The sequence below is a fragment of the Staurois parvus genome, unplaced genomic scaffold (genome assembly GCF_062004578.1).
Source record: "Staurois parvus isolate SC_StPar_1 unplaced genomic scaffold, SC_StPar_1.0 ptg000081l, whole genome shotgun sequence".
Classification (NCBI taxonomy): Eukaryota; Metazoa; Chordata; class Amphibia; order Anura; family Ranidae; genus Staurois; species Staurois parvus.
Window position 1 is genome coordinate 13,428,621 of NW_028317877.1, and position 25,715 is coordinate 13,454,335.

General features: G+C 41.0%; 1 protein-coding gene across 1 annotated transcript in view; it reads right to left on the reverse strand.

Annotated features, from left to right (window-relative positions):
* The window catches only part of SLC24A3 (solute carrier family 24 member 3), a 526,682-nt gene that overhangs the window by 44,772 nt on the left and 456,195 nt on the right, over window positions 1-25,715 (reverse strand). The window contains exons 8-11 of the mRNA XM_089669796.1: window positions 9,118-9,143; window positions 7,188-7,241; window positions 5,126-5,259; window positions 273-433 (exon numbers count right to left, since the gene is read on the reverse strand). Of these exons, the coding sequence (XP_089525922.1) occupies window positions 273-433; window positions 5,126-5,259; window positions 7,188-7,241; window positions 9,118-9,143 (375 nt within the window). The remainder of the gene's footprint in view (window positions 1-272; window positions 434-5,125; window positions 5,260-7,187; window positions 7,242-9,117; window positions 9,144-25,715) is intronic.

Here is a 25,715-nt window from a genome sequence, read left to right on the forward strand (position 1 = left end):
ACAAGAGTTTCATTTTGCCTTGAACTATGAAACATGTAAAATGTACATACATGAAAAATGTAGGTAATTTTCTGGTGAAATTATGATTTTTTTTAGACTTTAGAATTTATTTGAAGAGGCTATTATATTGCACTCAGCAGCCTTCTAGTTTGTAATCCAAATCCAGCAACCTCTGCTCTGCCTAAAATTCCATACAAAAATTATTCACAGCAGTGCTGTAAATGTATGATTGTGAAATCTTTGACATTGTATACATACTGTTAAACACTTACCTCATTTATCAGCATGCGACTGGCCATAGAAAGGCGAGTCTTGGGGGGGAAGTGGCTTGTTATCATGATTCTCAGACCAGCCTCAGAGAATGATAATTGATGAGGATACGCTGACAGGATCTCATCTACCATGATCACCGACGTTTTACGATGGAAATTACCTGTAAGCAAAATGAATATAGAGCAATAGGCATGGAGTTATAGGTTTCACTCTAGAGATTTTGCTTTTGTGTGAGTTTAATTTCCATAGAATATTAAAACACATCTACATGACTTGAAGCCTACAGGCCGTGGCAGTGCCAGAAAATGTTCTTTCCTGGTGCCTTGCCAATACTTAAAATGGAAGAAAAGCCTTAGGTTGCCCATAGATGGATTAAAATTCAGCTGTTTCAGCAGGGACTGGCTGAATTTCAATCCATGTATGGGCACTGTGGTTGTACAAAAGTCAATCTAACAATCAGCTTCTGTACAACCACCTAGCTGGTGGTTGTACAACCTTGCTAGTTGAATGAAAAAACGGACTAATCTATGGCCAACTTAAGTCTTACTATTCTTAAAAAAGTTCCCTTCCCTCTCTTCCTACCTGTCCTGCCTAACCTGTAAAAAAAATTACTGTATGTGCACTTACCTATTTTTAGTCCGCTAAGGTCCAGTCATGTGATCCCACTGGGAATTCCAGAAGCTGTGCCATCACCCATAGGATTCCATGGCCCAGCAGTTGACGACTCTCCCCCTTCTCCCCTGCACCAGCCGCTCATTGACACAGGGGAGATTGTAGTAGTTATGGAATCATGTGACCAGCAGATTAAAAATAGGTAAGTACACACATCTTTTTTTTAGGGCCAGTTCACACTACAAGCCAAAATGCCAGAAAGTAAGTTATCTGGTTGTGAATGTCATAGTTCACGTCACTGCTTGCAGTTGCAGTGCATTCTGATTGCAGAAAAAAAGTAGAATCTGCTGCATTTTTTCCATACAGACTGCAGTAAAAAGCATCAAAAACGCACCGGAATGAATTGGAACGCATATTAACACACAACAAATGCACTGGAACACACATTTCCCTATTTAAATTGAAGAAAAAGAGGGAAAAAAAATGAACTGGAATGCATAAAAACACACTGGAACATGTCAAAAATGCATAAAAAATGCATCAGAACACGTAAAAAACATGCATGTGGGAAACCAATTTGGACTGTGTTTCTATAGTGTGAACTGGCCCTAAAGCTCCTTTCACGCAGTTTGCTTTTTGTCTGTTTTGCAGTGCTTTTCAGTTTGTTTTGCATTTTTCTACACATGTTTTTGATGCATTTTTACTGAGTTTTATTCAGCTTTTTATTTAACATGGAATTTTTTTTGTTGCTGGGCAGAATAAAAATGCAAAATGTGGCAAAAACGTGGCAAAATGCATTTCAGCAGCTTCTCCATTGAACTCTGTTGTAGCGAAAATGCTGCTTTTTTGCTTTTAAAAAAGTCCCCGACCCTTTCCAAAAATACAGCAGCTCAAAAAGCATAGATGTGAGCATGTTCCATAGGAAACCATGTTAAATGGACTGTAGCGTGTTTCAGCAAAGAGCACTAAAAAATGAATTGGTGTGAACGGAGCCTAAAACTTTCTCCATACTGATAAAACGCAATACCAATAAATGCAGTTGTGTGTCACGCAGGGGAGGATTGACCATTTGGAAACTCGGGCACTGCCCAAGGGCCCAGGTTAGTAGGGGGCCCCCCATGAGATGCCCCTGGTACTTTTTTCATAGGCTTTTTTGAGTTTGGGCAAGGACACAGGGGCCCCATGATCCCCTATTGCCCGGGGGCTCCATGAGTTGTCACTCCGCCCCTGGTGTCACGTAAAATAAAAACATTAAATAGGAGAGTGAGGGGCAGTACTAGAAGTCAACCAAGTATGCTGCATACAAATATACTGACAAGACCTCTTCTGATCCTTCAGGCTGGGTTCACACTGATGTGTTCCGGAATTTGCAGCGGTTTCTGTACAAATTCCACACCGCATCAGAATCATACCCCGTTCATGCAAACCGCTGCGGGTGTGTATGTTAACTTAACAACACCCCGAAATCAATCCCCAAACGCGGTGCGATGTGCAGGATCGGATCGCATAGGTGTGAATACCCATGCGAACCGATGCTGCCCAAAAGAGGGTCCTGCACCTTTTTGGTGTGGGTGCGGTGCGATTTGAGCCATACAAAATGATTGGTTCCAATCATACCACACATAAATTGCAATGCGGTGCGGTTCCTATGCGAATCACATACGATATACCAGACTGCATATATGTGAACCCAGCCTCAGTTTTCCAGTCAAAGGATGGAGAGCAGGGAGGTGACCAAGCTGTATTGTTTAACAACAACATAGGAAAATCAGGTCACCAGCTTGGCTCTGTTGTCTGCCAGAGTAATGCCAGGTACATACAATGAGTTTCAGCGGGCTGAAGGAAAAAAAAACTGGGGAGCTGGAGAGGATGTTTCTGTACTAATTATGCGATGTTAGTACAGCAATCTCCCTGCTAAAATATTGTGTTCTGACAGGGGGACTGCCCTCCTGTCAGAACCCACTGGTCAGCACTCGCAGCCATTGGCCGCAGGAGCTGATCGGATGGAAATCGACAGATGTTTTTCTAGCAAGCCCGTTTCACAGAAGCCAGACGTTCGGCCGGCTTCTGTCGGACAGGTTGCTGTACACAAGGGCTGAACGTCGGACAGTCTCTGTTGATACCAGCAGATATATGGCCTGTATGTACTAGGCTTAAATCTCAGAACTGAATGGACAGAAATTAGAGTCCTTTGCTTTGTAAAACAGCTCATAGATATTTTTTTTTTACTAGCAGCGACTTTTTACGGGACTGGGGGACTGCGGCGGACATTCTGACACTGGGGGGGGGGCTAACTTGGTGTCACTGACACCCCAGTGACACCAATACAGTGATCAGTGCTAAAAAAAAGCACTGACACTTTACTAGTGGCACTGGGAAGGAAGGAGTTAATGTGAGGGGCGATCAAAGGGTTAACTGTGTGCTGGGAGTGTTTTACTAGGGGGCGGGGAGTGTGTTCTTCTCTGTAAGCACACTGAATGGAATGGCTGTACTGTGCACAGCCATCCCGAGCAGTGTGCTCGAGCTGACAGGGAGGAAGATTGTTTGTAAACAAAACAATCTTCCTCCCCATCGGAGATGCTCGGTAATCACCAGGTGCCGGCGGGTAATTACCGGCCAGGACCTGGTGATTGACATCTGCAGCTGCAAATGGCGGTGCGAGTAGGGCACGTACATATACGTGATTCTGCGCACATGTGCCGCCTTGTAACAGTATATCTGCTATAGGGCGTTCCTAAACAGTTAAAGTGGTTGTAATCTCTTACGTACACCCAGGGAAGTGAATGGCTTCAGAGAAGCAAATCCCCCTACATAAGTTCTACCTGTTTATCATCAACCCTCTCTTCTCTACATCTGTTCAAAGTCCAGAATTTATATAGCTTGTCTGAGGGTTCTGAAAACAGGGGGCGGAGAGCTGAAATTACACAGTGCAGAGCTCTGTGAGGAGAGCTCTGAGTGCTGATTGGAGGAAAAAGATGCACCCCCTTCCACACAGCTCTCAGGAACAGAGCTGAGGCTGTCAAATTGCTAGAGGTCCTTCCCCATCATCATTTTTCTCTTGGTCTCAGGAAAACTTTTCAGAAGCGATTCATGCTGATAGCAGAGGAATGAAGCAGCAGACAGACATGACACTTAGTGCTCCTAATTGAGACAAGTATAGAGGGATATGCTTTGCCCATATTTCATGTCTGAAGTTTACAACAAAGCTAAACCACCAGAATCTAAAACTGAGGTATCAGTTCCTGTGCACTTTCTTTTTCAGATACAGGAATAATTATAAGTTGGCCATAGACAACTCGAATTTTGGCTGACTCCTGCTGAATCAGGCAAATTTCAAGCTGTGGCTGACCCTGCAATAACCATCCATCTCTGCAAAAATTGATTTATAAATCAACTGAGCCAGATGAAAAATTGTCAGCTGAACAATAACGGCATCTTCTCAGGTCCAGCCACTGTTCCGGCATTCACGCCGACATGAATGCTGTAGCTGCCTGTATAATAAAGCTGCCATTGAAGATTCTTTTATGGAGCAGCACAGTGGCTAAATGGTTAGCACTTCCATCTGGCAGTACTAGGGTCATTGGTTCGAATCCCAGCCTCGGCACCACCTGCCTGGCGTTTGCATGTTCTCCCTGTGCCTGCATGGTTTTCCTCCAGTTACTCTGGTTTCCTCCCAAAGACATGCTGGTAGGTTAATTAGAACCTGTCTAAATTGGCCCAAGTATGTGTATAAATGTAAGTTAGGGACCTTAGATTGTACACCCCTTGAGGGTTAGGGACTGATATGAATGTACAATATATATTGTAAAGAGCTGTGTAAATTGATGGCACTTTATAAGTACCTGTAATAAATAAAAAAATAAATGCACGCTGTTAGCATTGATGGGAAAATGAACTGATAATCTTTTGTTCTGCCCGAAGGCTGAATGAGAGAAGATAGAGCTGTGTATGGCCTAAATTGGGAGATATTGTTTCAAAATGAATGTTCTCCTATTATACTGTAGCTAATATGGTGAAGTTTTATTCACTTTGTTTTTATCCAATCACGTGCAAACAAAAATATATGCGTGAATACCCCAACAGTGGCTGGACCCGAGAAAGATGCAGTTACTATTCAGCTGATAATTTTTCATCTGGCACAGTTGATTTATAAATCGATTTTTTTCTTAAATCTGTGCACATCTGTTATATTCTGTAATATATTGTGCATGTAAAAAACTTACCGAGTGATTGCTATTACCTTTTTTGAGTAAGACCACAGTTGCATCACAGTTTACGTTGTCATCTAATTCCGCATTACTTGCTAGTCCATTTGCCATGTTTGCTGCTCCCTTTTTTCTCTTTTCAAAGCATTGATGTATGCAGGAGTTGAACCTAAATCAAAATATCCTTAATTAAATGTCAAAATCAGAATGCTAGGGTATTCAAAGAACATTGATATAACCACCGGACCAGTTCAATACGATATATTAACATGATCACTTAACATGACCTGTACTATATAATTTGTAATATTATTCTATCTGCAGTCTGTAGATGAACATTCCTCATGCTGTCCTGCTCTAAGGGAATGTTATCCTAAACCCTGTCCCTCATCAATTGCCCCATTTGATGCTGACAACTTCGGTCCCTAGCAATGATTTGGAATCAGAGTGGTACCTCATCATCACGTGACTGCTTTGCAATCTATTATATAACAAGCTACAGGTTCATTTAAAAAATTGCCATTACAGCATGAAGAGGGCAGGTTGCCACTGTTTAATACTATAATTGTCAAAAACAGTATGCAAAAAAAAAAAATCCTTGTTTTGCATTTCACATGCAAAGTTCTGGATCACTTCCTGACTTTTGAAAGGCTTGCCTAGGTGCTCATGTTCTTGTAGCCTCATAGCTGTATATTTGTATTGTGAGATCATCAAAGCACATGTCGTCCACTCCTTCCTCTGATAACTGCTGTGTTCATGAGATTTGAAATGTCTTCCTAAACACAGCAGTGAAAATTGTTAATGTCACTATTATACTGCTCATAGTTCTTCTGAGGCCTTGAGATCCTTTATTGTGAGTGAGCATCGCCCTGATTCATTAAAGCGGAGTTCCACCCAACAGGGGAAGTTCCGCTTTAATGCTTTGTCCCCTGCTCCCCATTAAGAACTGACACCTTTGGAGAGTGGGTATCCGAATTTGGCAGTTACCCACTCCCACTTCTGCTGCGATCGCCTAGGCTCTCTCCCTCCCCGTAGTCTTCTGGGACACGTGATAGGTCCCAGAAGACTGGGCTATTCAAAAAGCACAGCGCTTCTTGTGCATGCGCAGTGGGCACCCGGATGTGAAGCCACAAGCTGTCACAGCTGGGTGCCCACACTAAAGATGCCAGAGCCAGGGAGAGAAGATGGCCGGTGAAACCAGCTGTGATGAGGACACTGCTGGACCGAGGGACAGGAAAGTGGCTGTATTTTTAAAGTCAGCAGCTACATTTTTTGTAGCTGCTGACTTTTTTTTTCCAGCTGGAACTCCGCTTTAATTCTGTAGATCCCTTCACTAGTTATCACTTCATTAGATCAGTGTTTTACAGCCTTTTTTTTCAGCCAAGGCACCCTTTAAAATTATGCACAGTCTCGAGGCACCCCATTGTCAAATGTAAAGAACTAAATTGATAGTTTTACAAAGTGCAGCAACATCCATGAATATAGTACTTTTCTTTTGTATTTTATTCTATTCTTTTATATTCTGTTCTTTTTTCCTCTATTCTTTTCTATTCCTTTAATTTCTATTCTATTCTATTCTTGTTTTTTAATTTGTATCTGAATTTGTTTTCCGAATTTGAATTTGTTTTCAAATTTGTTTTCGAATTTGATTCGATTAGAATTTCAACCAAATTTTGATTTGTTTTTTCGAATTCATTCAAATTTCTTACTATTGTAACTTGGATACATCCGAATCTCCATATAATGAAAAATTTGTCCAAATTTCGATCCCGAACGAAACAAAACCTAGCTACTTTACCAAGATAGCCATTCCATACTGAGACATAGCTTAGAATAAGGCATTGTAGGTCAGTTGTAGGTAAAAAAAAAACAGCTGCAGGGAGACCACAGTTAAAATTGCCGACTAATTCTTTGTCCTCCACTTGACTTCTTTTTAACCCAACTTCCACAGCATAGACCCTTTTTAATTGTTATTTATACTAAAACAGCCATGCTACCTTAAACCTGTTTTTTCTCATTATATGAAAATTAACTGTATTATTGAGAACTGTTTCAGAGTAAAAATAACAGAAGTCAGAAAGAGCTATCACTACTTACTTCATTATGAGGATGTAAACTGCATACATTAGAACCAAAATCATAGACTCCCACCTTCAAAGAGAGCAAAAAAAGAATTTAGCTAACAAGACAAGCCAAATGATAATGTCTAAAAAACACATATAAAAGATACATATTTATCTAATACAGTTACATAGTTAAAGTGGAATGCCAGACAACCTTTTTTTTTTTTGTTTTAGATATTGTAAAATCACTTTCAGGTTTATATTGCTGTCTGTTTCCCTCAAGAGCCACAAAGTTATGGCTTTAGAGACACAATTAAGTTGTGTTGTAATAAAAAGTTCTAGTCCACCCTTAAAATGTAAATTCCACTACTGGTTTTGCTATGGAGACATATTTTGCAGGCATTCTGCGATTAAAGTGATTCTAAAGGCATACATTAAAAAAAAAATAACAAACGTGGCTAAAATTACCTGCTCTGTGTAGTGGTTTTGCACAGAGCAGCCCGGATCCTCTTCTCGGGTCCCCCCAGCAGTGCTACTGGCCCCTCCCTCCTGTCAGGTGCTCCCACAGCAAGCGCTTGCTATGGGGCACCCAAAAATGCGCACTCCCCAGCTGCTGCCCTGTGTGTCCATTCACACAAGGAGCCGCGGCTCAGACCAGCCCCCTCTCTCTTCTCTTTGGCTCATTGGCTGTAATTGACAGCAGTGGGAGCCAATATCTCCCGCTGTTGTCTCAGCCTATGAGAGGGGGTCCCAGGGTGGCCAAGACTCCAGTGCACATCACTGGATCAAGAGGGGGCTTAGGTGAGTATTAGGGGGGCTGGGGGGGATGCTGCATATTAAAGGTTTTTTACCTTCATACAGTACATAGAATGGATGAAGGTAAAAAACCTTGAGCCTTTACAACTACTTTAAACCTACGAAACTATAATGGTTTTCAGTCACTGGTATGCTATTATTTTATGTTCACATATTTATACATAACAATCACTTTGCAAATAATGATGGGCTTTCTAAAAAGAAAGCCTAGCACTTCCTGCTTGTTTTGTTTTAGCATTGGTGTACAACTGACAAATGTCTACTACTCAATTTTAAGCACACTGGCTGCAGATATGCTTTTCATAGAACGTTGTGCATAGACAAGATAGAAATACATACAGAATGTTGATACAAAATGTTCTAAGTAGTTAAAGTGTTACCAAACCCACAACAGTAAAATCAGTCTGTATATGCAGTAAAGCATGCTTCTTATACTCACTGTGGAACCTACGTGGTTAATCCTCTGCATTGTGTAAAAAGGCTGTTTGATCCTTTCTTCTCTGTTCCTCCCCGTTTTCAAGCGACCACCACTTATCTCCAGACTGAACTGTAGTCATGCACATGCTCAGTTTGGTGTGTATTGCTAAGGAGGTTTTTTTTTTTCTTAGGAGAGTGCATGTGATCAGCACAGGGCCAATCAGCACTGTCAAGACAGAGGTCAGGAGATTTGTATCCTCCTAGAGCAAAAAGAAAACTCCTCATACAAGTTTTAGCTAGTTGTGGGCAGGACACAGATAGAAGCCACAAAACTGCTTTAATTGCTGATGAGAAAAGGTATTTAGCAGTTTATATTTACTAAAATAATTGCACTTCCATGTTCTGTGTACTGTGGGAGACCAGATATAGTGGATACAGGGTCTGGGGTTTAGTAACACTTTAAGTATTTTTTTATTTTTAGCTCTGTGACCAATTTAGACAGAAAAGAGTGCAGCTTGTCCAGGGAACATTTTCATAGTAAAACAATTGTATCTTTTCCTAAACATTTGTATCTTTTTCCTATGGAGTAGAAATATGCACAACGATGAAGACATTTTACAAATTGCTGTAAAAGGGCATTACTATTAAATTCAATGCAAGCTATTATTGTGGATACTTTGCCAACACAACTACACTGTAGATTGAGGAGGTAATTAAAAATATTTACTTACCAGGAGACCTTTTCATCATAAATAAACTGTAAAAACAAAGTTAAAGTACACATTAATAACATGTCATCTAAAGGCCATATTTTATATCTAGGCTGTAGACTTTTTTGAGAAATTGTTTAAGTGATATAATTAGTTTATGTTACAGAATGTTTCAAAGTTTCTGAGACTGCTTCACAGATCATGTCCTTATGTGTGCAGGATCAATAAAAGTGCAAAACCAAGTCTGATCTTCATCTACATCTTCATAATAAATTGTCTCCCGTTATATTGTAAAGCACTGAGCAAACTGTTGGCGCTATATAAATCCTGTATAATAATAATAATACATTGTTATATAGAAAGTATACCATTTACAGGGCCATATTTTTACTGATCAAACAATTAAGGTGTCCTTTTATGACACAGAGAATAGCTGCGATTCAACGGATCTCAGCTATTCTCTGGTCATTCACAGTTTATAACACTCAGGAGATCATGTCAGCCCTTCTCTGGAGATCTGTGTTCTCCCTCCAGATTCTCCAGCCCAGAGCTGGAGAATCAGAGGGACCGAAAACTAAGCAGAGATAGTTTACCTCTGCTTAGTAAACTGATCTTTTACTATAATCTCGAGAGATTATAGTAAAATGAGCCGTTTTTCAGAGTTTGTAGACCGTTCTCCAGTGTTTGGAGACCGTTCTCCCTTCGTTCGGAGAACTGCTTCATAAACTGCATTCACAGGAGAACTGTGTTCTCCGAGAATGCCGGAGAACTGAGCAGCGATCTATTACCGCTGGTTCACAAACGGACACCTATGTCCTATGATGGAAATACCATGGAGTTGATTTACTAAAGGGCTGTTCACTTTGCAAGGGATCTTTCACTTTTCAGGGGTCCTTTAGCTTACTGAATGTAATGAAAATTCACTTTTGCACAAATACCCAATCACATGCAAGGGAAATTCTGGGGAACTCTTGGGAAAATGTCCCTGCAAAGTAAACAGTCTATTTGTCTTCTTGTATTCTCCCCCTGAGGCCCTTTACAAAACTGATTTGTTCAGCTCATAGTTCTGAAAAAGAGACTTTGTGTTTTTATATATGACAAAGCAAATCAAACCTGCACTGAATGGATGGGAACGTTTAACTCAATAACTGGAAGATCTAACTTTGTTAACATTCTTTTCAAAAAGTCTATATCAGCAGAAAAAAGTGTTGGGCTCTTTTAGTCTAGCCCGGCAGTTCTGACAAAAAAAAATCTAAAGAGCCTTTTTTTCCGTTTTTCCTGCTTGAGTGGCATCTGCAGGGAGGAAGAGGCTGGAGTAAGCTGTGATTGGTTACCAGTGCAACAAAGGGACAGGACCCATCCGTAGAAGCAAGTCATGATGATTCTAATTGGCTGGATGTCCAAGAAGTTAAGCCTCACCCACCATGGAGGCAAGAAAAGGAGAGTTTTCTGGGATCCATGTGGGGCAAGTGGTCCAGAGGGGAGCCCTGGAATGGTTGCAGAAACCATGTGGTCACCATGCTACTTGTCAGATGTGTGTGCTGCAAATTCCCAAGCACCATTTGGAGTATCCCTATTGTTTTGCCACAAAGTGCTGCTGCTGAAACAATTACCCAGAAACGGCTGTAGACCTGAGTGAGAACCCAGCAGCCTGCCTGCTCCACCTGATGGAGAGGTCCGTCTAATTGTACAAGTCTTCTCTTACTATCTACTTGGTGAATGTAGCAAAGGCTTGCATCCCAGCTATGTGGAAGCAGACACTACCCCCCGACTAGGTCACTGTGCTATTCCAAAGTCAACCATATTCTCCATATGGAGGACTTAACAGCAACACTTCACAACACTGAGGAGGCCTTCAGAGAAAGGTGGAGGCCCTGGAGACACTTTACCTGTACCAATAAATATCTACAGGTCATGTCTCAAGCTAACCCTGACCTTTCTTAAAGTACCCCGTGGGGGGGAGCTTATTTTCTCCAGGAATCTGAACTGGAGACTGGAGAGCAGTCTCTTCTTTTTCTTTCTTACTACTTTCTGCTACCCTTGTTCTCTTTTAGTTCCTGTCAGCAAACTTGCCACAGTAGGTAACCAGCGCTTTGATTTTGTGCAGTACCTGCACAGACAGTTCACTCAGGCAGCTCTATGTAGGTTAAGCTCTAAATTGAATATCACGTTAGAATATTTCTCTTCTTATATAACTCCGAGTATCTGATTGAAGTATGTCTGTATTACCCCATGTGTTGCAATCTCTTTTCTCATTTATGTGGGGTGAAATTCGGAAATGTGATGTAGTTATCGACTCTAATGCTCTGTATTAGAAACCTTTGTAAGAAGGTTTCCATAAATAAAGATTAAAAAAAAAACCCAGAAAGCTGGCTTGGAAGGTGTGCCCACTGCCCAGACATAGGGACAAGTCCCTTTTGCTAGCCATTGTGGGATCATTGAAGCCCCTGGAACTAACTGCCACCCTTTGACGAGATCTTTAACCACTTGCTTTTCTGTTAGTACTCCAACGCTCCATAGCATGGGCCCCATGCTTCATGTCATCAACACATTGGCCAGAAATTGGGTAGGATCAGAGCGTTAGTTATCCCAGTTGGATGTCAGGGATGTAGGATACTTTATCAAGTTGAAATTTACTTACAGGGCTTTGCAGTCCAATAAAACCCATTGAAACATTCTCAAGTGTGATGTGGTGTCATTTGGATACTGGTAAGGTATAGTCATCACTAGTGGAGAAAAGAAGGGACCTAAGCATTGAGCGCTACAAAGCCGTTCCCCAATCTGTCTAAAACTAAAAAACTTTCAGAATAGATATACCTTATCCCAAATCAGCCATTTTTAACTCTTTCCAATTTGAACTCTTTACTCCTGCTATTTTTGGTTTATTTTGTTCTTTTTCCATTTTAATTGGAGTGTGTATATCACTGTTTCATGACTCCAGTCTTCAAAGACCAGCACAAGGTCATGTTTGGTCATCTAGGCAGCTGCAAAGCTATGATAACTGGTCACAGTGTTACAGAAACTTATTTTTTAAAGATCTGTATACACTTCTAAGTATGTTCTGAAAAAAGCTGACTAAAAGAGATTAAACCACATTGAAGAAACCATTCATGCATAAATCCAAATAATTATTAGCAATTCACAAACCTTTTCTCAGAAATGTAAATGAGCTTGCTTTATCATTTAAAGTCCACAACTGCTGTAGACATTTTTTGGGGCTGATTTACTAAAAGCTTGATTTTATTTTATTTCCCTTGAGCCTGATAGGGTATTAGAGGTGAACAAATTCAGGAGTGAAAATAATAGGGTTATAGACTTATCTGTAAAAATCCTTTTCTTGGAATACAGTACAGGACAAAGGATCTTTAGTCTTAACCATGCAAGGGTGCAGGTAAGTGTTCTCATACTTCATTGATCTTCCTGGACTTCAGTAACTGCCTGCCTGTATTGGAGGTATAAGTAGAGAGCTATGCTGACAGTCTGCAGGAACCTGACATTGCTGCCGCGATCTGCTGATCATAGGTGCAATGCTTTACAGGCTGCTAAGGGGAAAAAAAACTAAATGCACATTTTTTTTTTACCTGCACCTTTTCTTTTTTTTTTAAAAGATGAACTTATCCTTTAAACCAGGGGTAGGCAACCCTAAAGAGGTGGAGATCTACCTGAACAACATGGAAGAAGTCAAAGATCACCGGGCACAGTGTTGCCTCCTCACACCTGATTTAAACCTCTAATTGCCATACTACCGTGTCACAGTCACAATAATGGGTTTAAATCAGGTGATATGGAGGCAACATAACGTCTCCTCACCACCTGTCAAACGCACTGGGATCACTTTGCAGAGGAGCAGCAGTGCCTACTGCACCTGTGAATGAGCCCTTATTTGTAATTGGCAGCGGCACCCTAAAAGCTTGTTCACATGTAAAGCTGGGGTGGGAAAACACTGTGGTTGAATCCCTACCCCCTTTCGCTGCTGAGGCAGCAGCCAAAGTTGTACATATGCCGCAGCAAGAATTACACCCCCCTGTTGCTTTTGGTGGGTGCTACCACCTGTCAACCGAGACCCATTAAAGTAAATGGGCCACTGTGCAATTGCCCTGCAACTGTATGCTTCTGCAGGGTCCAAGGCCTGACGCACGTGGTGAGAAAGCAACACACCGTTGCCTGTTTAACCCCTTGTTTGCGGTACTGCACAAGGTTGAAGGGCAATTGCAGAGTGGCCTCATTCTTTTGAATGGGTCATGCTTGGCATGTGCTACACGCACCAACCATGACAGGGTGTAAGACCAGCACTACAGAGGAGACATCAACTTATGCAGCTCTTGTTCCCTACTACAGCTCCAACTTTACAAGCAGTTCCTCTGCATTGCATTTTGTTTGATGCTCTGGAATGGCATGTCAGCAAGCCCAGACCAAGATCTACCAGTCACCTAGCTGAGATATACTGGTAGATCACGATCTACTGGTTTCTGACCCCTGCTTTAAAGCAAACCTTGAGTGCATATGAGCTTGACATGCCTTCTCTATGAGAATTTTGCAACATGTTGCAATATTCCTGAAGCCACTAGATGGCATCTTAATACTATCATTCTTGCTCCTAACTCTCACCCTGTTGTGCTGTTTAAATTTTTTTGCAAAAGGAGGAAAAAAGGCAAAAAGGTATTACCTAGGTTTGGGTGCTGAAAAAAGAAAACTGTCAATCTAGCAATCATCAGAATGGAAAATATATCAGATACACAATTTACATGTATGGGAAGTCAAAATGCTAGTGCATTTTAAAAGGCTATTGACTTTCTTGCACGAATTTCTATACATTTTAAATATACATGTATACTACTACTTCCTAATACATTGCGACTGATAAAAAAAAGAACTTCAGAAAATGCCTAGCGTTATCCTACATGGCGCTATGAATCTAAATGACCATTAGCTGCAAGAAGAGCATCGTCATCATCTTCAGATAGTTTATGGTCATATTGCACTACTTCAATTGCTGCGGCAGAGGTCGTTCCTCATTCCAGGGGAGATTTAAAAGAAATTGAAGTCAGATGAATTGTGCTGAAAATGACAGCATTTAAGGCTGAATGCGATCATAGAACACGACTTAACACCCTGAAGGAGCAATAAAGCAAAGGTTTATTCCCACAAATCACTCTTCCTACTCTCATGCACATCAGTAGTATGTACACTTCTGTAGAATCCTCCATCTGTTCACAATTCACTGTTTATTAGGAGCACACAATTGTGGATATCATGCTTTATTTTTTCTTTTTTAACCATTTAACTAGATATGTGGTACACAAGCAGCCTTGCAGAGAAGGGGGTCACAGAAGTCAAAACATATTATTTTTCCTTAACTCCCCACCTCAATAAAAACATACAGTATATGGTGTTAGTCCTTCAGCTCCTTCACTGCCTCCCATCCACAATATAAACATATAGAAGACTGGCCTTTCAGCTCCTTTAGGGCCCCCTTTTCACAACAGAAATGTACAAAGGACTAGCCCAGAGGCATAGCTTGATGCCTGGGGCCCTGATGTAAAAGCTGACCTGGGGCCCTCCCCACTACCACCCAACACTTCCACCATGCACCAAGTTTCTCCAAGTGGCTTTCGAGTTAGGCAGGTCATAGATGGTGGAATGAAAGAAAATTGTTTGATTCCTCCATCAACACAGTCAATGTTGATCCTACAGGGCTACTGTGTTCTGCCGGCAGGGAGCCTTACTGGCTGGCCAAACACAATTCTCACTGCTGGCGGCTATAGCCAACAGCAGTGATTGCATATAAAAAAATCTTACAGACTGATTTTACTGAAGTGGACTGATGAAAGAAAACTCTTCCTGTACGCACTGTTCCCTCTTGCGCACATTGTCCTCCCTGTACGCACTGCTTCCTCCTGTGCATATTGCACCCCTCCTGTATATATTACCCCCCCACCATACACATTGTCCCTCTTCTATACATATTATCCCCAGCCCTGTACACAATGCCCCCTCCTGTACATATTACCCCCCCCTACACACTTGTCATCCTTGTGATATTAGTTAAGACAACAGCCCCCTCCTGTACATATTACCCCCCTCCCTGTACACAATTCCTCCCTCTTGTACATATTACCCCCTCCTAATAAAGATTATAGCCCTCCTGTACACAATGCCCCCTCCTGTACTTATTACTCCCCCTGTATACAATGACCCCTTCCCATACATATTACCCCCTCCCTGTGCACAGTGCCTCCTCCTGCACATATTACCCCCCCCTCCCTGTGCACAATGTCTCCTCCTGTACATATTACCCCCTCCCTGTGCACATTGTCCCCTCCTATACACATTACCCCCATCCCTGTACACAATGCTCCCTCCTGTACATATTACCCCCTCCCTGTGCACATTGTCCCCTCCTATACACATTACCCCCATCCCTGTACACAATGCTCCCTCCTGTACATATTACCCCCCTCCCTGTACACAATGCTCCCTCCTGTACATATTACCCCCCTCCCTGTACAAAATTTCCCTTCCTGTTCACATTACCCTCCCTCCCCCAGACACACATTGCCCCCTTCATACTGGCGCCCATCACCCGTTCCCTACTCCCCCATATTACCCCCCTCCCTTTTACAAAATTTCCCTTCCTGAACACATTACCCCCGCTCCCTCCCCCACATACATTACCCCCCTCCCTGTGCATAATGTCTCCTCCTGTACATACTACCCCCTCCTTGTGCATATTGACCCCTCTTGTACATATTACCCCCCCTCTCTGTGCACATTGTCCTCTCCTGTACATATTACCCCGCTCCCTGTGCACAATGTCCCTTCCTGTACATATTACCCCTCTCCCTGTGCACAATGTCCCTTCCTGTACATATTACCCCCCTCTCTGTATAAAACTTCCCTTGCTGTACACATTACCCCCCCTCCCCCACACACACATTGCCCCCCTCCATACTGGCGCCCATCACCCTCCCCCTACTCCCCCATATTACCCTCTCCCTTTACAAAATTTCCTTTCCTGTACACATTACCCCCCTTCTCTCCCCCACACACATTGCCCCCTACATATTTGCCCCCATCGCCCTCCCCCTACACACTGCCTCCTTGCATGCTGTCCCCAGAAAGCTGTGAATCCGCCTCTCTCTGCTCACATTCTACCTATCACACCCCCCGGAGTACATGTAAGGACGGCAGAATGTAGCTACGTGTGGATTAGAGGCTCCCCGAAAATAAGCCTGCTGCTTACCTGGGGCAACCAGAACATTAGAGATCCAACATTCTGTTACAGGCTGTTGCTACAGGTTCAGTGCAGAATCACTGTACTGACCATCTGTGACCTCCCGGGCCCCGTGGAGCGTGGAAGGGGTCACAGGTGCGACTCTATACACGCTGGATAACAGCTCATCAATACACTTTATAACTTTTCCCTTACTTCAGTTATGCAGCATTTCTGAGCCGCTACTGCCTGCTTATACTGGACTTCACAAACCCAATAACCTGTCATCTAACTCCCTGTGAGATGAATTTGTATGTTCCACTTGAATACTAGGGAGCTGTACTCTGTACTAAACCTGTGCTTACTCCGGAGGCCTCACTCCTTCTGGGTCGCTAGGATGCCCCATACCATGATGTCAGACCCACTATTGGGGCTCCAATCACTAGAGAAAGAACGTAAGCCCTAAAGCTCTTTTACTACTAGGTCCTCTACTAGTACGGTAGTCATTAACAAAGGCAATAAGCCTCTTCTGAATAGCTTCACTGTTTCTTAGACATTTGTATTGCATCTTCTCTATCTCATCTTGTCCCTTTTTAAGCCCTGTTCTTTGTGATACACCACACATGCATTGCACCCCTTTAATTGTGTCCTCAAGAAACTTCAGACCAGGCCACACTGAACAACAATATACATTCTTTACTGAAGTAAACAAACAATTCACATGGTATCTTCAATATACATTTGTGTACATGTTTTGTTAAGTACTCCATAGCTATTCTCCTGGTGACCATAAATGCCCATGAGGTACTCATACCATGTAAAATTGAGAAAGTCTTTAAGTCCCAAAGTCCATTTAGCAGTAGCATAAGTCCATATTCCTGGTACCCCAATCGGGCTCCCAAAGGTTTAGTTAAGTGCAAGAAGAAGTTCACATCCTTAGCAGCATTCTGTTTCTTAAGTGGGGAGACCTGGAGCTGTACCTCCGGCCATCTTACTTACTGTGGCATCTCTGAGAGGGGTGTCCCTCCTTTTTTATGTAATTGCTCCAGTAGAGGGTGGTACTTCTCCAAAAAGCCCAGGAAAACCTGGTAGCAGTGTTAACCCTTATTTCTCAGGAAGCACCACCTCAGCAGGGCAAGCACAACTAAAAATAGTAATCAACTCCCATTAGAATATAAAGTTTTGCAAAGAAATGCAAAAAAAGTTATCAAAACCACAAATAGAAGGTAAAGCAGTTATTAAAAACTGGAAGGTATGCCACTGTATTAGGGCAGTAGGTTAGTCCTGGTCTACATATGTGTAACAAAGATGTTTCCGTATAACTGGTAATATCATACCTGTGAAAACAGTAATTCAATTTCATCTGCTAATATTGTAAAAAGAACTTGTTACCCATTATACATTTTAAAGTGAACGTAGCTTCAGAAACCTCTCCTCTATGCACTTTTGAACTACATTCATTGATTTCTAGGGCCTGACTTCTGAACTAAGCCCTTCATATGGCATGCCAGTGACATCACCCTTATCAATGAATAACAGTTAAAAAAATAGTCATAGAATAAAGTGAAGCCAGATCACAAGCAGCAAAAAAAGATGGTATTTTACAGTAGCCTTACAATAGAGGGTTTCTAGCTATAAAGCACAACAGAAGGAATTTTGTGGCGTTTGCTTTTAGGTATGATTTTTACTTGTAAAATTTAGCATTGGCAGGTATGGCGTGACCATCAAGCCTAATACTATCTTCAAATACTCCACAACACTATATTTCTAGTTAGGGTATGTCAAATTGAAATGTACTGTACTTTACAGCAATAGATAGAAAGAAAATAAACCTAGTACTAAGTATAGTTGAAGTTTTCAGATACAAATGGTCATCTATGAAAAATAACAGTATTTAAAGAGGCTCTTCACTGCCCACACCATTTTTTTTATCCCCGCTTACTGGGTGGTGTGTTGTTCACATTTCAGATACTCACCCACCCAGAGGATCCAGCATTGTCCTACTGACATCCTCTTTTCTTCTGCCACTGCTCGGTCCTGTCCCGCCATGTTGCTTGCGACATCATCGAGAGCCCCACCTGCTCTTCCAGGTTCAGCTGGCATGCCTCCTGATGACATGGCACTAGGCTCGCCTCCCTCCTCCTTTCTTAATGAAGGGTTATGTCTACTGGGATATGTGATGTGCATATCCCAGGAGGCACAGTGAGCACTGTGCTCATCATTCTCCTAGGCGAGCGACATGCATGGGAGTGGGGCCACACATTTTTTTATAAAATAATGTAAAGAAACACACAAACAAACAACAACAAAATAGCACTATTCACAAAGTGAAGGGGAGGAGGGGTGGATTGTAGGGCACTGTACCCAGAGGGTGAAGATCCACTTTGAGGAACAATCATTTCCTTTGCCAATATTCACAAAATTTGCAGCTAATATGCACTATTAAGCTTATAAACCACTCATCAGTCTATATCCAGTGAACAAAAACTATGCTCCAGCTTTTCTCCACAGTTATTACCTTATTATTTGGGCATCACTATCTTCCCTCTTGCACTGCACAGGGATGGAGAAGCCAGGCTGTCAACATAGACAGAGATGAGGGCATAGCTGTTGACTTTTGCTAAGAAGTCAACATTAGCATTTAAGTAATAGCACTATTTAGAGAAGAAGGGCATTTAAACACCTGGTGGAGTGGATCACAAATGTAACGCTATGTGGAATGTAAATGTAGTGTTATTATGCATAACACCATGGGGGGGGGGGGTTTACTAAAACTGGAGCAATCAGAATTTGGTGTAGCTGTGCATGGTAGCCAATCAGCTTCTAACTTCAGCTTGTTCATTTAAGCTTTGGCAATAAAACCCTGGAAGCTGATTGGTTTCTATGCAGAGTTGCACCAGATTTTGCATTTTCCAGTCTTAGTAAATAACCCCCTATGTTGTAATTAGAATGTAAAGGTTAAAGGTTTGCTTGACGCTTTATTTTGCAGCTTCCAGACATACTCCATTCAGGTCCAAATTGTTTATGGTGCATTTGTGGGCACTTGCCATAGGTCACTTTACAGCAGTATTAATTCAGGCCTTCTCTAATTAAAACTCTTGAATTGCTAGAGACAATGTTCCCTGCATACCCTGTAACCTTCTATCATAATAGAGAATCTGGATAGTATGATATGCTATGATTTATGGTTCCACAACAGCTGTAGTACCTCTGGTGGGAAAGGCTGTCTTGTAGAATTTATCTCTATTGAGAACATGACTACACAGTGCTATGCTTATAAGACAACTGTACTTTTATTGGTTGTTTTTTAAATGACCCCCTCCTGCCCTACTAATCTCCCAAAGTCATATGCTTACCTTTCCCATCTCTTCCAAGGTCTTTGCTGTTCTCCTCCCAGGGCCACTGTTTGCAAAGTCTCCTAGCTATGCTCTTCTTCCATGCCTGCAGATGGAAAGACTATTTCTTATATGTCCCAACAGTGGACAGCCTCCCCATAAATGGAGCTTTATCTTCTCTGCATGCCTAATAAACAGATAGCCCAACCAGAAGTCTTCCAGTGGCTTCCTGCTGGCCACACTGTAAAAATCTCGGAGGAAGGACAGGTAAATATAAAACTTTAAGGTTAGCTCAGAAAAAGGGGGTCATTTAAAAGAAAACTGTACTTGAATTACATTTATCCTTTAACTTTCACTAAATAAACCTAAAGGTTGCATGCTAAATATTTCAGCTCCATACTGAGTCACGATAAAGAATAATTTTCTCTAGAGCCACTCATGGTAAACATTTTATCTAAGAATTCTGGCATATTTCTGAACTGTGAGATATATTCACATAATTATGTCCTCTTATCTTAGAATGTTTATGTATTATATTAAACCGTAAAACATATTTCAGAGCTCCTTTATTTTTAAGTTGGTCTAAAGCAATTTCTTATTTCTAAATTCTATGTTAACAAGTGAGACTTCTTAAAAGAACATCAACAAATTTTTATCCTATATATATATAAACCTTTTAGTGTCAGTGAAAAATTATGTACAAAAGTCTGAATAACTATTCCTCCATATTCTGCTTTATCATCCCCGTGTATATCCAAAAAAAGCGTATACCTCCAAAAGAAAAGAAAAGTAAAATAATGTATTATCCTCAATTAAATATATACGTCACAAAAATAATATTATCAAACGTGCAAATATGAAAAAGATTCGAATCGTGAACACGTGAATCATGAAAACACTCTGTGTACACTCTATATACATATGTGAACACTCTGTGTACACTCCTATATACACATTTGTGAACACTTCTAGGTGATTGGATTGCATACAATTACCCTAAATCAAGTATTAGCAAGCCTTTAGAGTACACCCTGGGCTCTCACTCCAGTATCGGTGTTATTTCCCTCTGGACTCTCACTCCAGTGCATGTAAGACTCCCAGGATTGGATTCCAAGCTTCAATCAGGTATTAGTTCTCCTCATTCATCTAACATCCTTGTGTGTCATTCATAAATAGAGAGAAAGAAGTCCACATAGTGTAGTATATTTAAATAGATCTATTACATTTATTAATACTGCTTACACTTAGGTTTCCATCAATCAGCAGCAAATTCCCATGTCCCAGGCATGAGCAGCTTCCTGGAACGCTGAAGTGCTGAATACCCTCAACAAAGATGGCCGCTCCGCCACTTCCGGTTCCCATGTAACGTCAAATGTCACGTCCCTTGACGCGTTTCGTCACTTCCAGGCTTCCTCATAAGGGATGCACACGTCTGAACGGCAGCTCCTCTTAACTCCATCTACCTAATTGGCAGTGAGTCATGTTCAGCCATTTTTAACCAGGGCAGGATGCGATGTTGCCACAAACTAATAATACGGCTTACTTGGTCATCACAACAATCTATTCTAAAGCAATATTTTATCCTAAACTAATATTTTGTATAAATATAACCAACATATATAAGTACAAGATATACAACAGATTATATAGGGAACACAATATGTGGGGAACATATTACAAATATACAGTAGTAAACACATAAAAACTATCTATTGTTTCTTCTTCTTCTTATTATTATTATTCTTATTATTATTAATAAACATCTATTGCACTCTTATAATGGTATATCCTAGGAAATGATCTTTACTATAATAACAAAATATTAATGGGGATTATCTTATTCATTCAAATGAACCTATTTTCATACATGACAGAATAGATTGTTGTGATGACCAAATAAGCCGTATTATAAGTTTGTGGCAACATCACGTCCTGCCCTGGTTAAAAATGGCTGAACATGACTCATTGCCATTTAGGCAGAAGGAGTTAAGAGGAGCCGCCGTCAGACGTGTGCATCTCTTATGAGGAAGTCCGGAAGTGACAAAACGCGTCAAGGGATGTGACATTTGACGTTACACCGGAAGTGGCGGAGCGACCATCTTTGTTGAGGGTATTTGGCACTTCAGCTTTCCAGGAATCTGCTCATGCCTGGGACATGGGAATTTGCTGCTGATTGATGGAAACCTAAGTGTAAGCAGTATTAATAAATGTACTAGAACTATTTAAATATACTACACTATGTGGGCTTCTTTCTCTCTATTTATGAATGACACACAAGGATGTTAGATGAATGAGGAGAACTAATACCTGATTGAAGCTTGGAATCCAATCCTGGGAGTCTTACATGCACTGGAGTGAGATTCCAGGGGGAAGTAATACCGATACCGGAGTGAGAGTCCAGGGTGTACTCTAAAGGCTTGCTAATACTTGATTTAGGGTAATTGTATGCAATCCAGTCACCTAGAAGTGTTCACAAATGTGTATATAGGAGTGTACACAGAGTGTTCGCATATGTATATAGAGTGTACACAGAGTGTTTTCATGATTCACATGTTGTTCACAATTTGAATCTTTTTCATATTTGCACGTTTGACAATATTATTTTTGTGACGTATATATTTAATTGAGGATAATACACTAGTTTAGTTTTCTTGTCTTTTGGAGGTATACGCTTTTTTGGATATACACGGGGATGATAAAGCAGATTATGGAGGAATAATTATTTGGACTTTTCTACATAATTTTTCACTGACACTAAAAGGTTTATATATATAATTTTTTTTTTCAAGGGTGAAAGTGGGACTTTGGAGTGTCATATAGGGTTGTATCATATTTATTTGATTTATTTTGAATACCGAATTTATATCAACATTTTTTTATTCTAGACCTAAAGCTGAGCTGTAGTTTTCACAGTGCCCTTTTATTATTTATTGTTGTGCAACAGAATTTGAGATTTCACTCATGGTATGCTATTCCTGTAAGCAGATGGTTCAGATACAACCTGAGCATCTGTTGGAACCCAGTCTTATAAACATATAATAGCACTAACAAAACAGAAGGGATAGAATGGTCAAGGTTGAATTCACACAGCTGTTCTCCATATAATTTGATTTTAATGTCACCCACACATAGGTAAACCAAGCACCTCTGGTTTAGAATACATGTTTACCAGATTTTTTTCAGATACCTAAAACCTCATATAAACTTTATATTTCTGTAAGTGCAAAAATATACAGCATCCAATGTAGTGATCATCTGAGACTGTGTATGATATAAAGAAAACCTACACTTCCAGAACTGAGAACCTGTAAAAAGAAAGTAAGAATTGTAGCCACATTTGTATATATGAGAGATATAGAGGGTTATTTACTAAAACTGCATGGTGCAAAATCTGGTGCAGCTCTGCATAGAAACCAATCAGCTTCCAGGTTTTATTGTCAAAGCTTAATTGAACAAGCTGAAGTTAAAAAGCCGATCGTTACTATGCACAGCTGCACTAGATTCTGAGTCCTCCAGTTTTTGTAAATCTCCCCCATAGTCTTAGTGTGCATCACACTGGGCACAGTTGAACTGAACCATGTCCTAGTTCAGTTGTCCCCCCTCCTTACTCCTTTGCTGGTGTGAACTCACACTAGACTATAAGGAAGTATCCATGGGCACACCTACATCATCACCTCTGCCAAACAGACCACAGTGATATGGAGAGTTCTGTGCTCAGGCATGGTTTGCACTCACACTGATACAAACTGTACTGGGTCACAAATGAACCATGCTTGGGACCACCTCTTCAAAGAGATCCCGGGCACGCATAACCATGCCTGAGCACGGTTCGGAGCACTCACACTACACATATGAAAGAGGGGGTTGAACCAATGCAATGTGAGTACACCCTTAGTGAGTGTAACACTGTGTATTTTGTTAACAAAGCCTTTTTTTATACAGTACTGGTGAACGCATTGACACTACAATTCTGAATTATCACTTGCTTTAAAAAAAAAGTTAATCAGCATTTATGAATTGCCACTATCTTGTGTATCATAGGTAGGTTACAAACTTAAAGTTCAGATAAAGGCTCCTGTTTGACAGTTTAAACAATTACCAAATCCAGTTATTATGTGATGCACACAACTTGTATCGTAAACAAAAATCTTCCTTTACTGTCTGTGAATAAGCCAGTTGCATAATGAATTGCTGCAGCACATATTTTTAATGGAAGATTATAGTTCTACTTTAAGTTTCAAGGGCACACTGCACAACGCTTGTATTATATTATAATATTTTACTTGAGTCAGTTATAATTCTAGGGACCCACTTAAGCAGGCCAGAGACATGAGATGACAGTTGCATAATCCAGCCATAATGTCAGAAGGAAAACCTGTCCCAACCACTATTGTGTCCCTCTCTTCCAAGATTAAGTGTGTGTCAGTGCCACTTTCTTCTGCATTGTCTTAAAGTGGATGTAAATCCATACACACAGTATACCCAGTAAAGTGGCTAGCCTCAGGTAATACACAGAGATGAAACAAAATCTCCTACATAAATTGTACCTGTTTATCTGGAGTCTTCTTTTCTCTACATCCATTCAAAGTGCTGAATTTATAAATCTTGTCTGAGTAATCAGAAAAAAGGGGGCGAAGAGCTGAAATTACACACTGCAGAGCTTAGTGAGGAGACCTCTGAGAGCTGATTGGAGGAAAGAGACCCCCCCCCTTTCACACAGGAACAGAGCTGAGGCTGTCAATCTGCTGGAGGTCTCTCCACTGTCACCATTTTCTCTTGGTGTCAGGAAAACTTGTCAGAAGTGATTCATGGAGATAGCAGAGGAACAAAGCAGCAGACAGAAATGACACTTAGTGCTCTTAACTGAGACAAGTACACACTATAAGGGGGTATGCTTTGTTGATATTTCATGTCTGAGGTTTACAATCATTTCAAGGAATAAATTGTAGGCACCTGCAAAGCGACCTTCCAATAGCAACTTCCAACAGAGCTGAAAGTCACAGTTGACTCCCAAGCCACTAATTGAAGATCATTGTTCTAGGAAAAGGTACAATTTAATTGGTCTCACGGGCATAAGCAGGGTTAAAGAGCCTACTAAAACATGCCCAATAAAAGAAGACATACACATGACATAGTTCAAACTGGGAACAAATGTGGCAAATCACTGGAGGAGTCGCACTGAGAAGTTCGAAATAAGCCATATCATCCATTATTACAGGGGGAATTGGAAAACGAGCTAAAAGCCTGTGTCCATCTCCCAACTGTAACAAAAGGATTTGACTCAATTATGTATCTGTATTGTTTACAATCAATTATCTCCACATCATTTCCCATATGTAATGCAAAGGCATTATGTATCATTCATAGAGAATCTCTTCCAAATCCCGTTCATATAAACTTATTGGTCGCATGCCAAATCATTTCAGCTGCAACGGCTCGATAAGAATATTTTGCAGTCAACAATTTCCTTATCTAGCCAACGGACTGATGTAAAAAAAAAAAAAAAATCTCTCTTTCAAGCAGCTGTTGGATTGACTGTATAATGAGCCTGAGATTATGTTAATTATGATAATGCAAACTGCACTTAAATTTCAATCAGCTAAGCAGGTTAAGGTGGCAATGTGACAGAAAACATTCTGCCATAACGACACTGGACAGGGCACAGTCATCTTGCATCATTTAGATGAACTTACTTCGGTGACCGTCTCGGCATCTCTGATGCTAGACATCTAAGTAGCATGCAGATTGCTGAGCACGTAGCCGGAGAAAAGTGCCTTTTATTTTCACTTGGCAGCTGCTTCAGATGTAAGCAAATGTTAATTTATTTCTTTACATAGCATGCAGATGGCACTGAAGTTTATCAAGATGGCAGAGCTGTGTGCCTCACTGGAGACACAAAGGGGCCTATTTATAAAGCTGTCACTGAATCCAGGCATTCACTGAAGTGGATTCACCAGCTATTTTAGTTGCATTATAATAGTCTGTTAGCCAGAGCCAAATTATCCACAAAGCAACGTAAGCAGAAGCTAGGGACCCAGTGGATGTTCATGGGACCCAACTACCGCATTTAT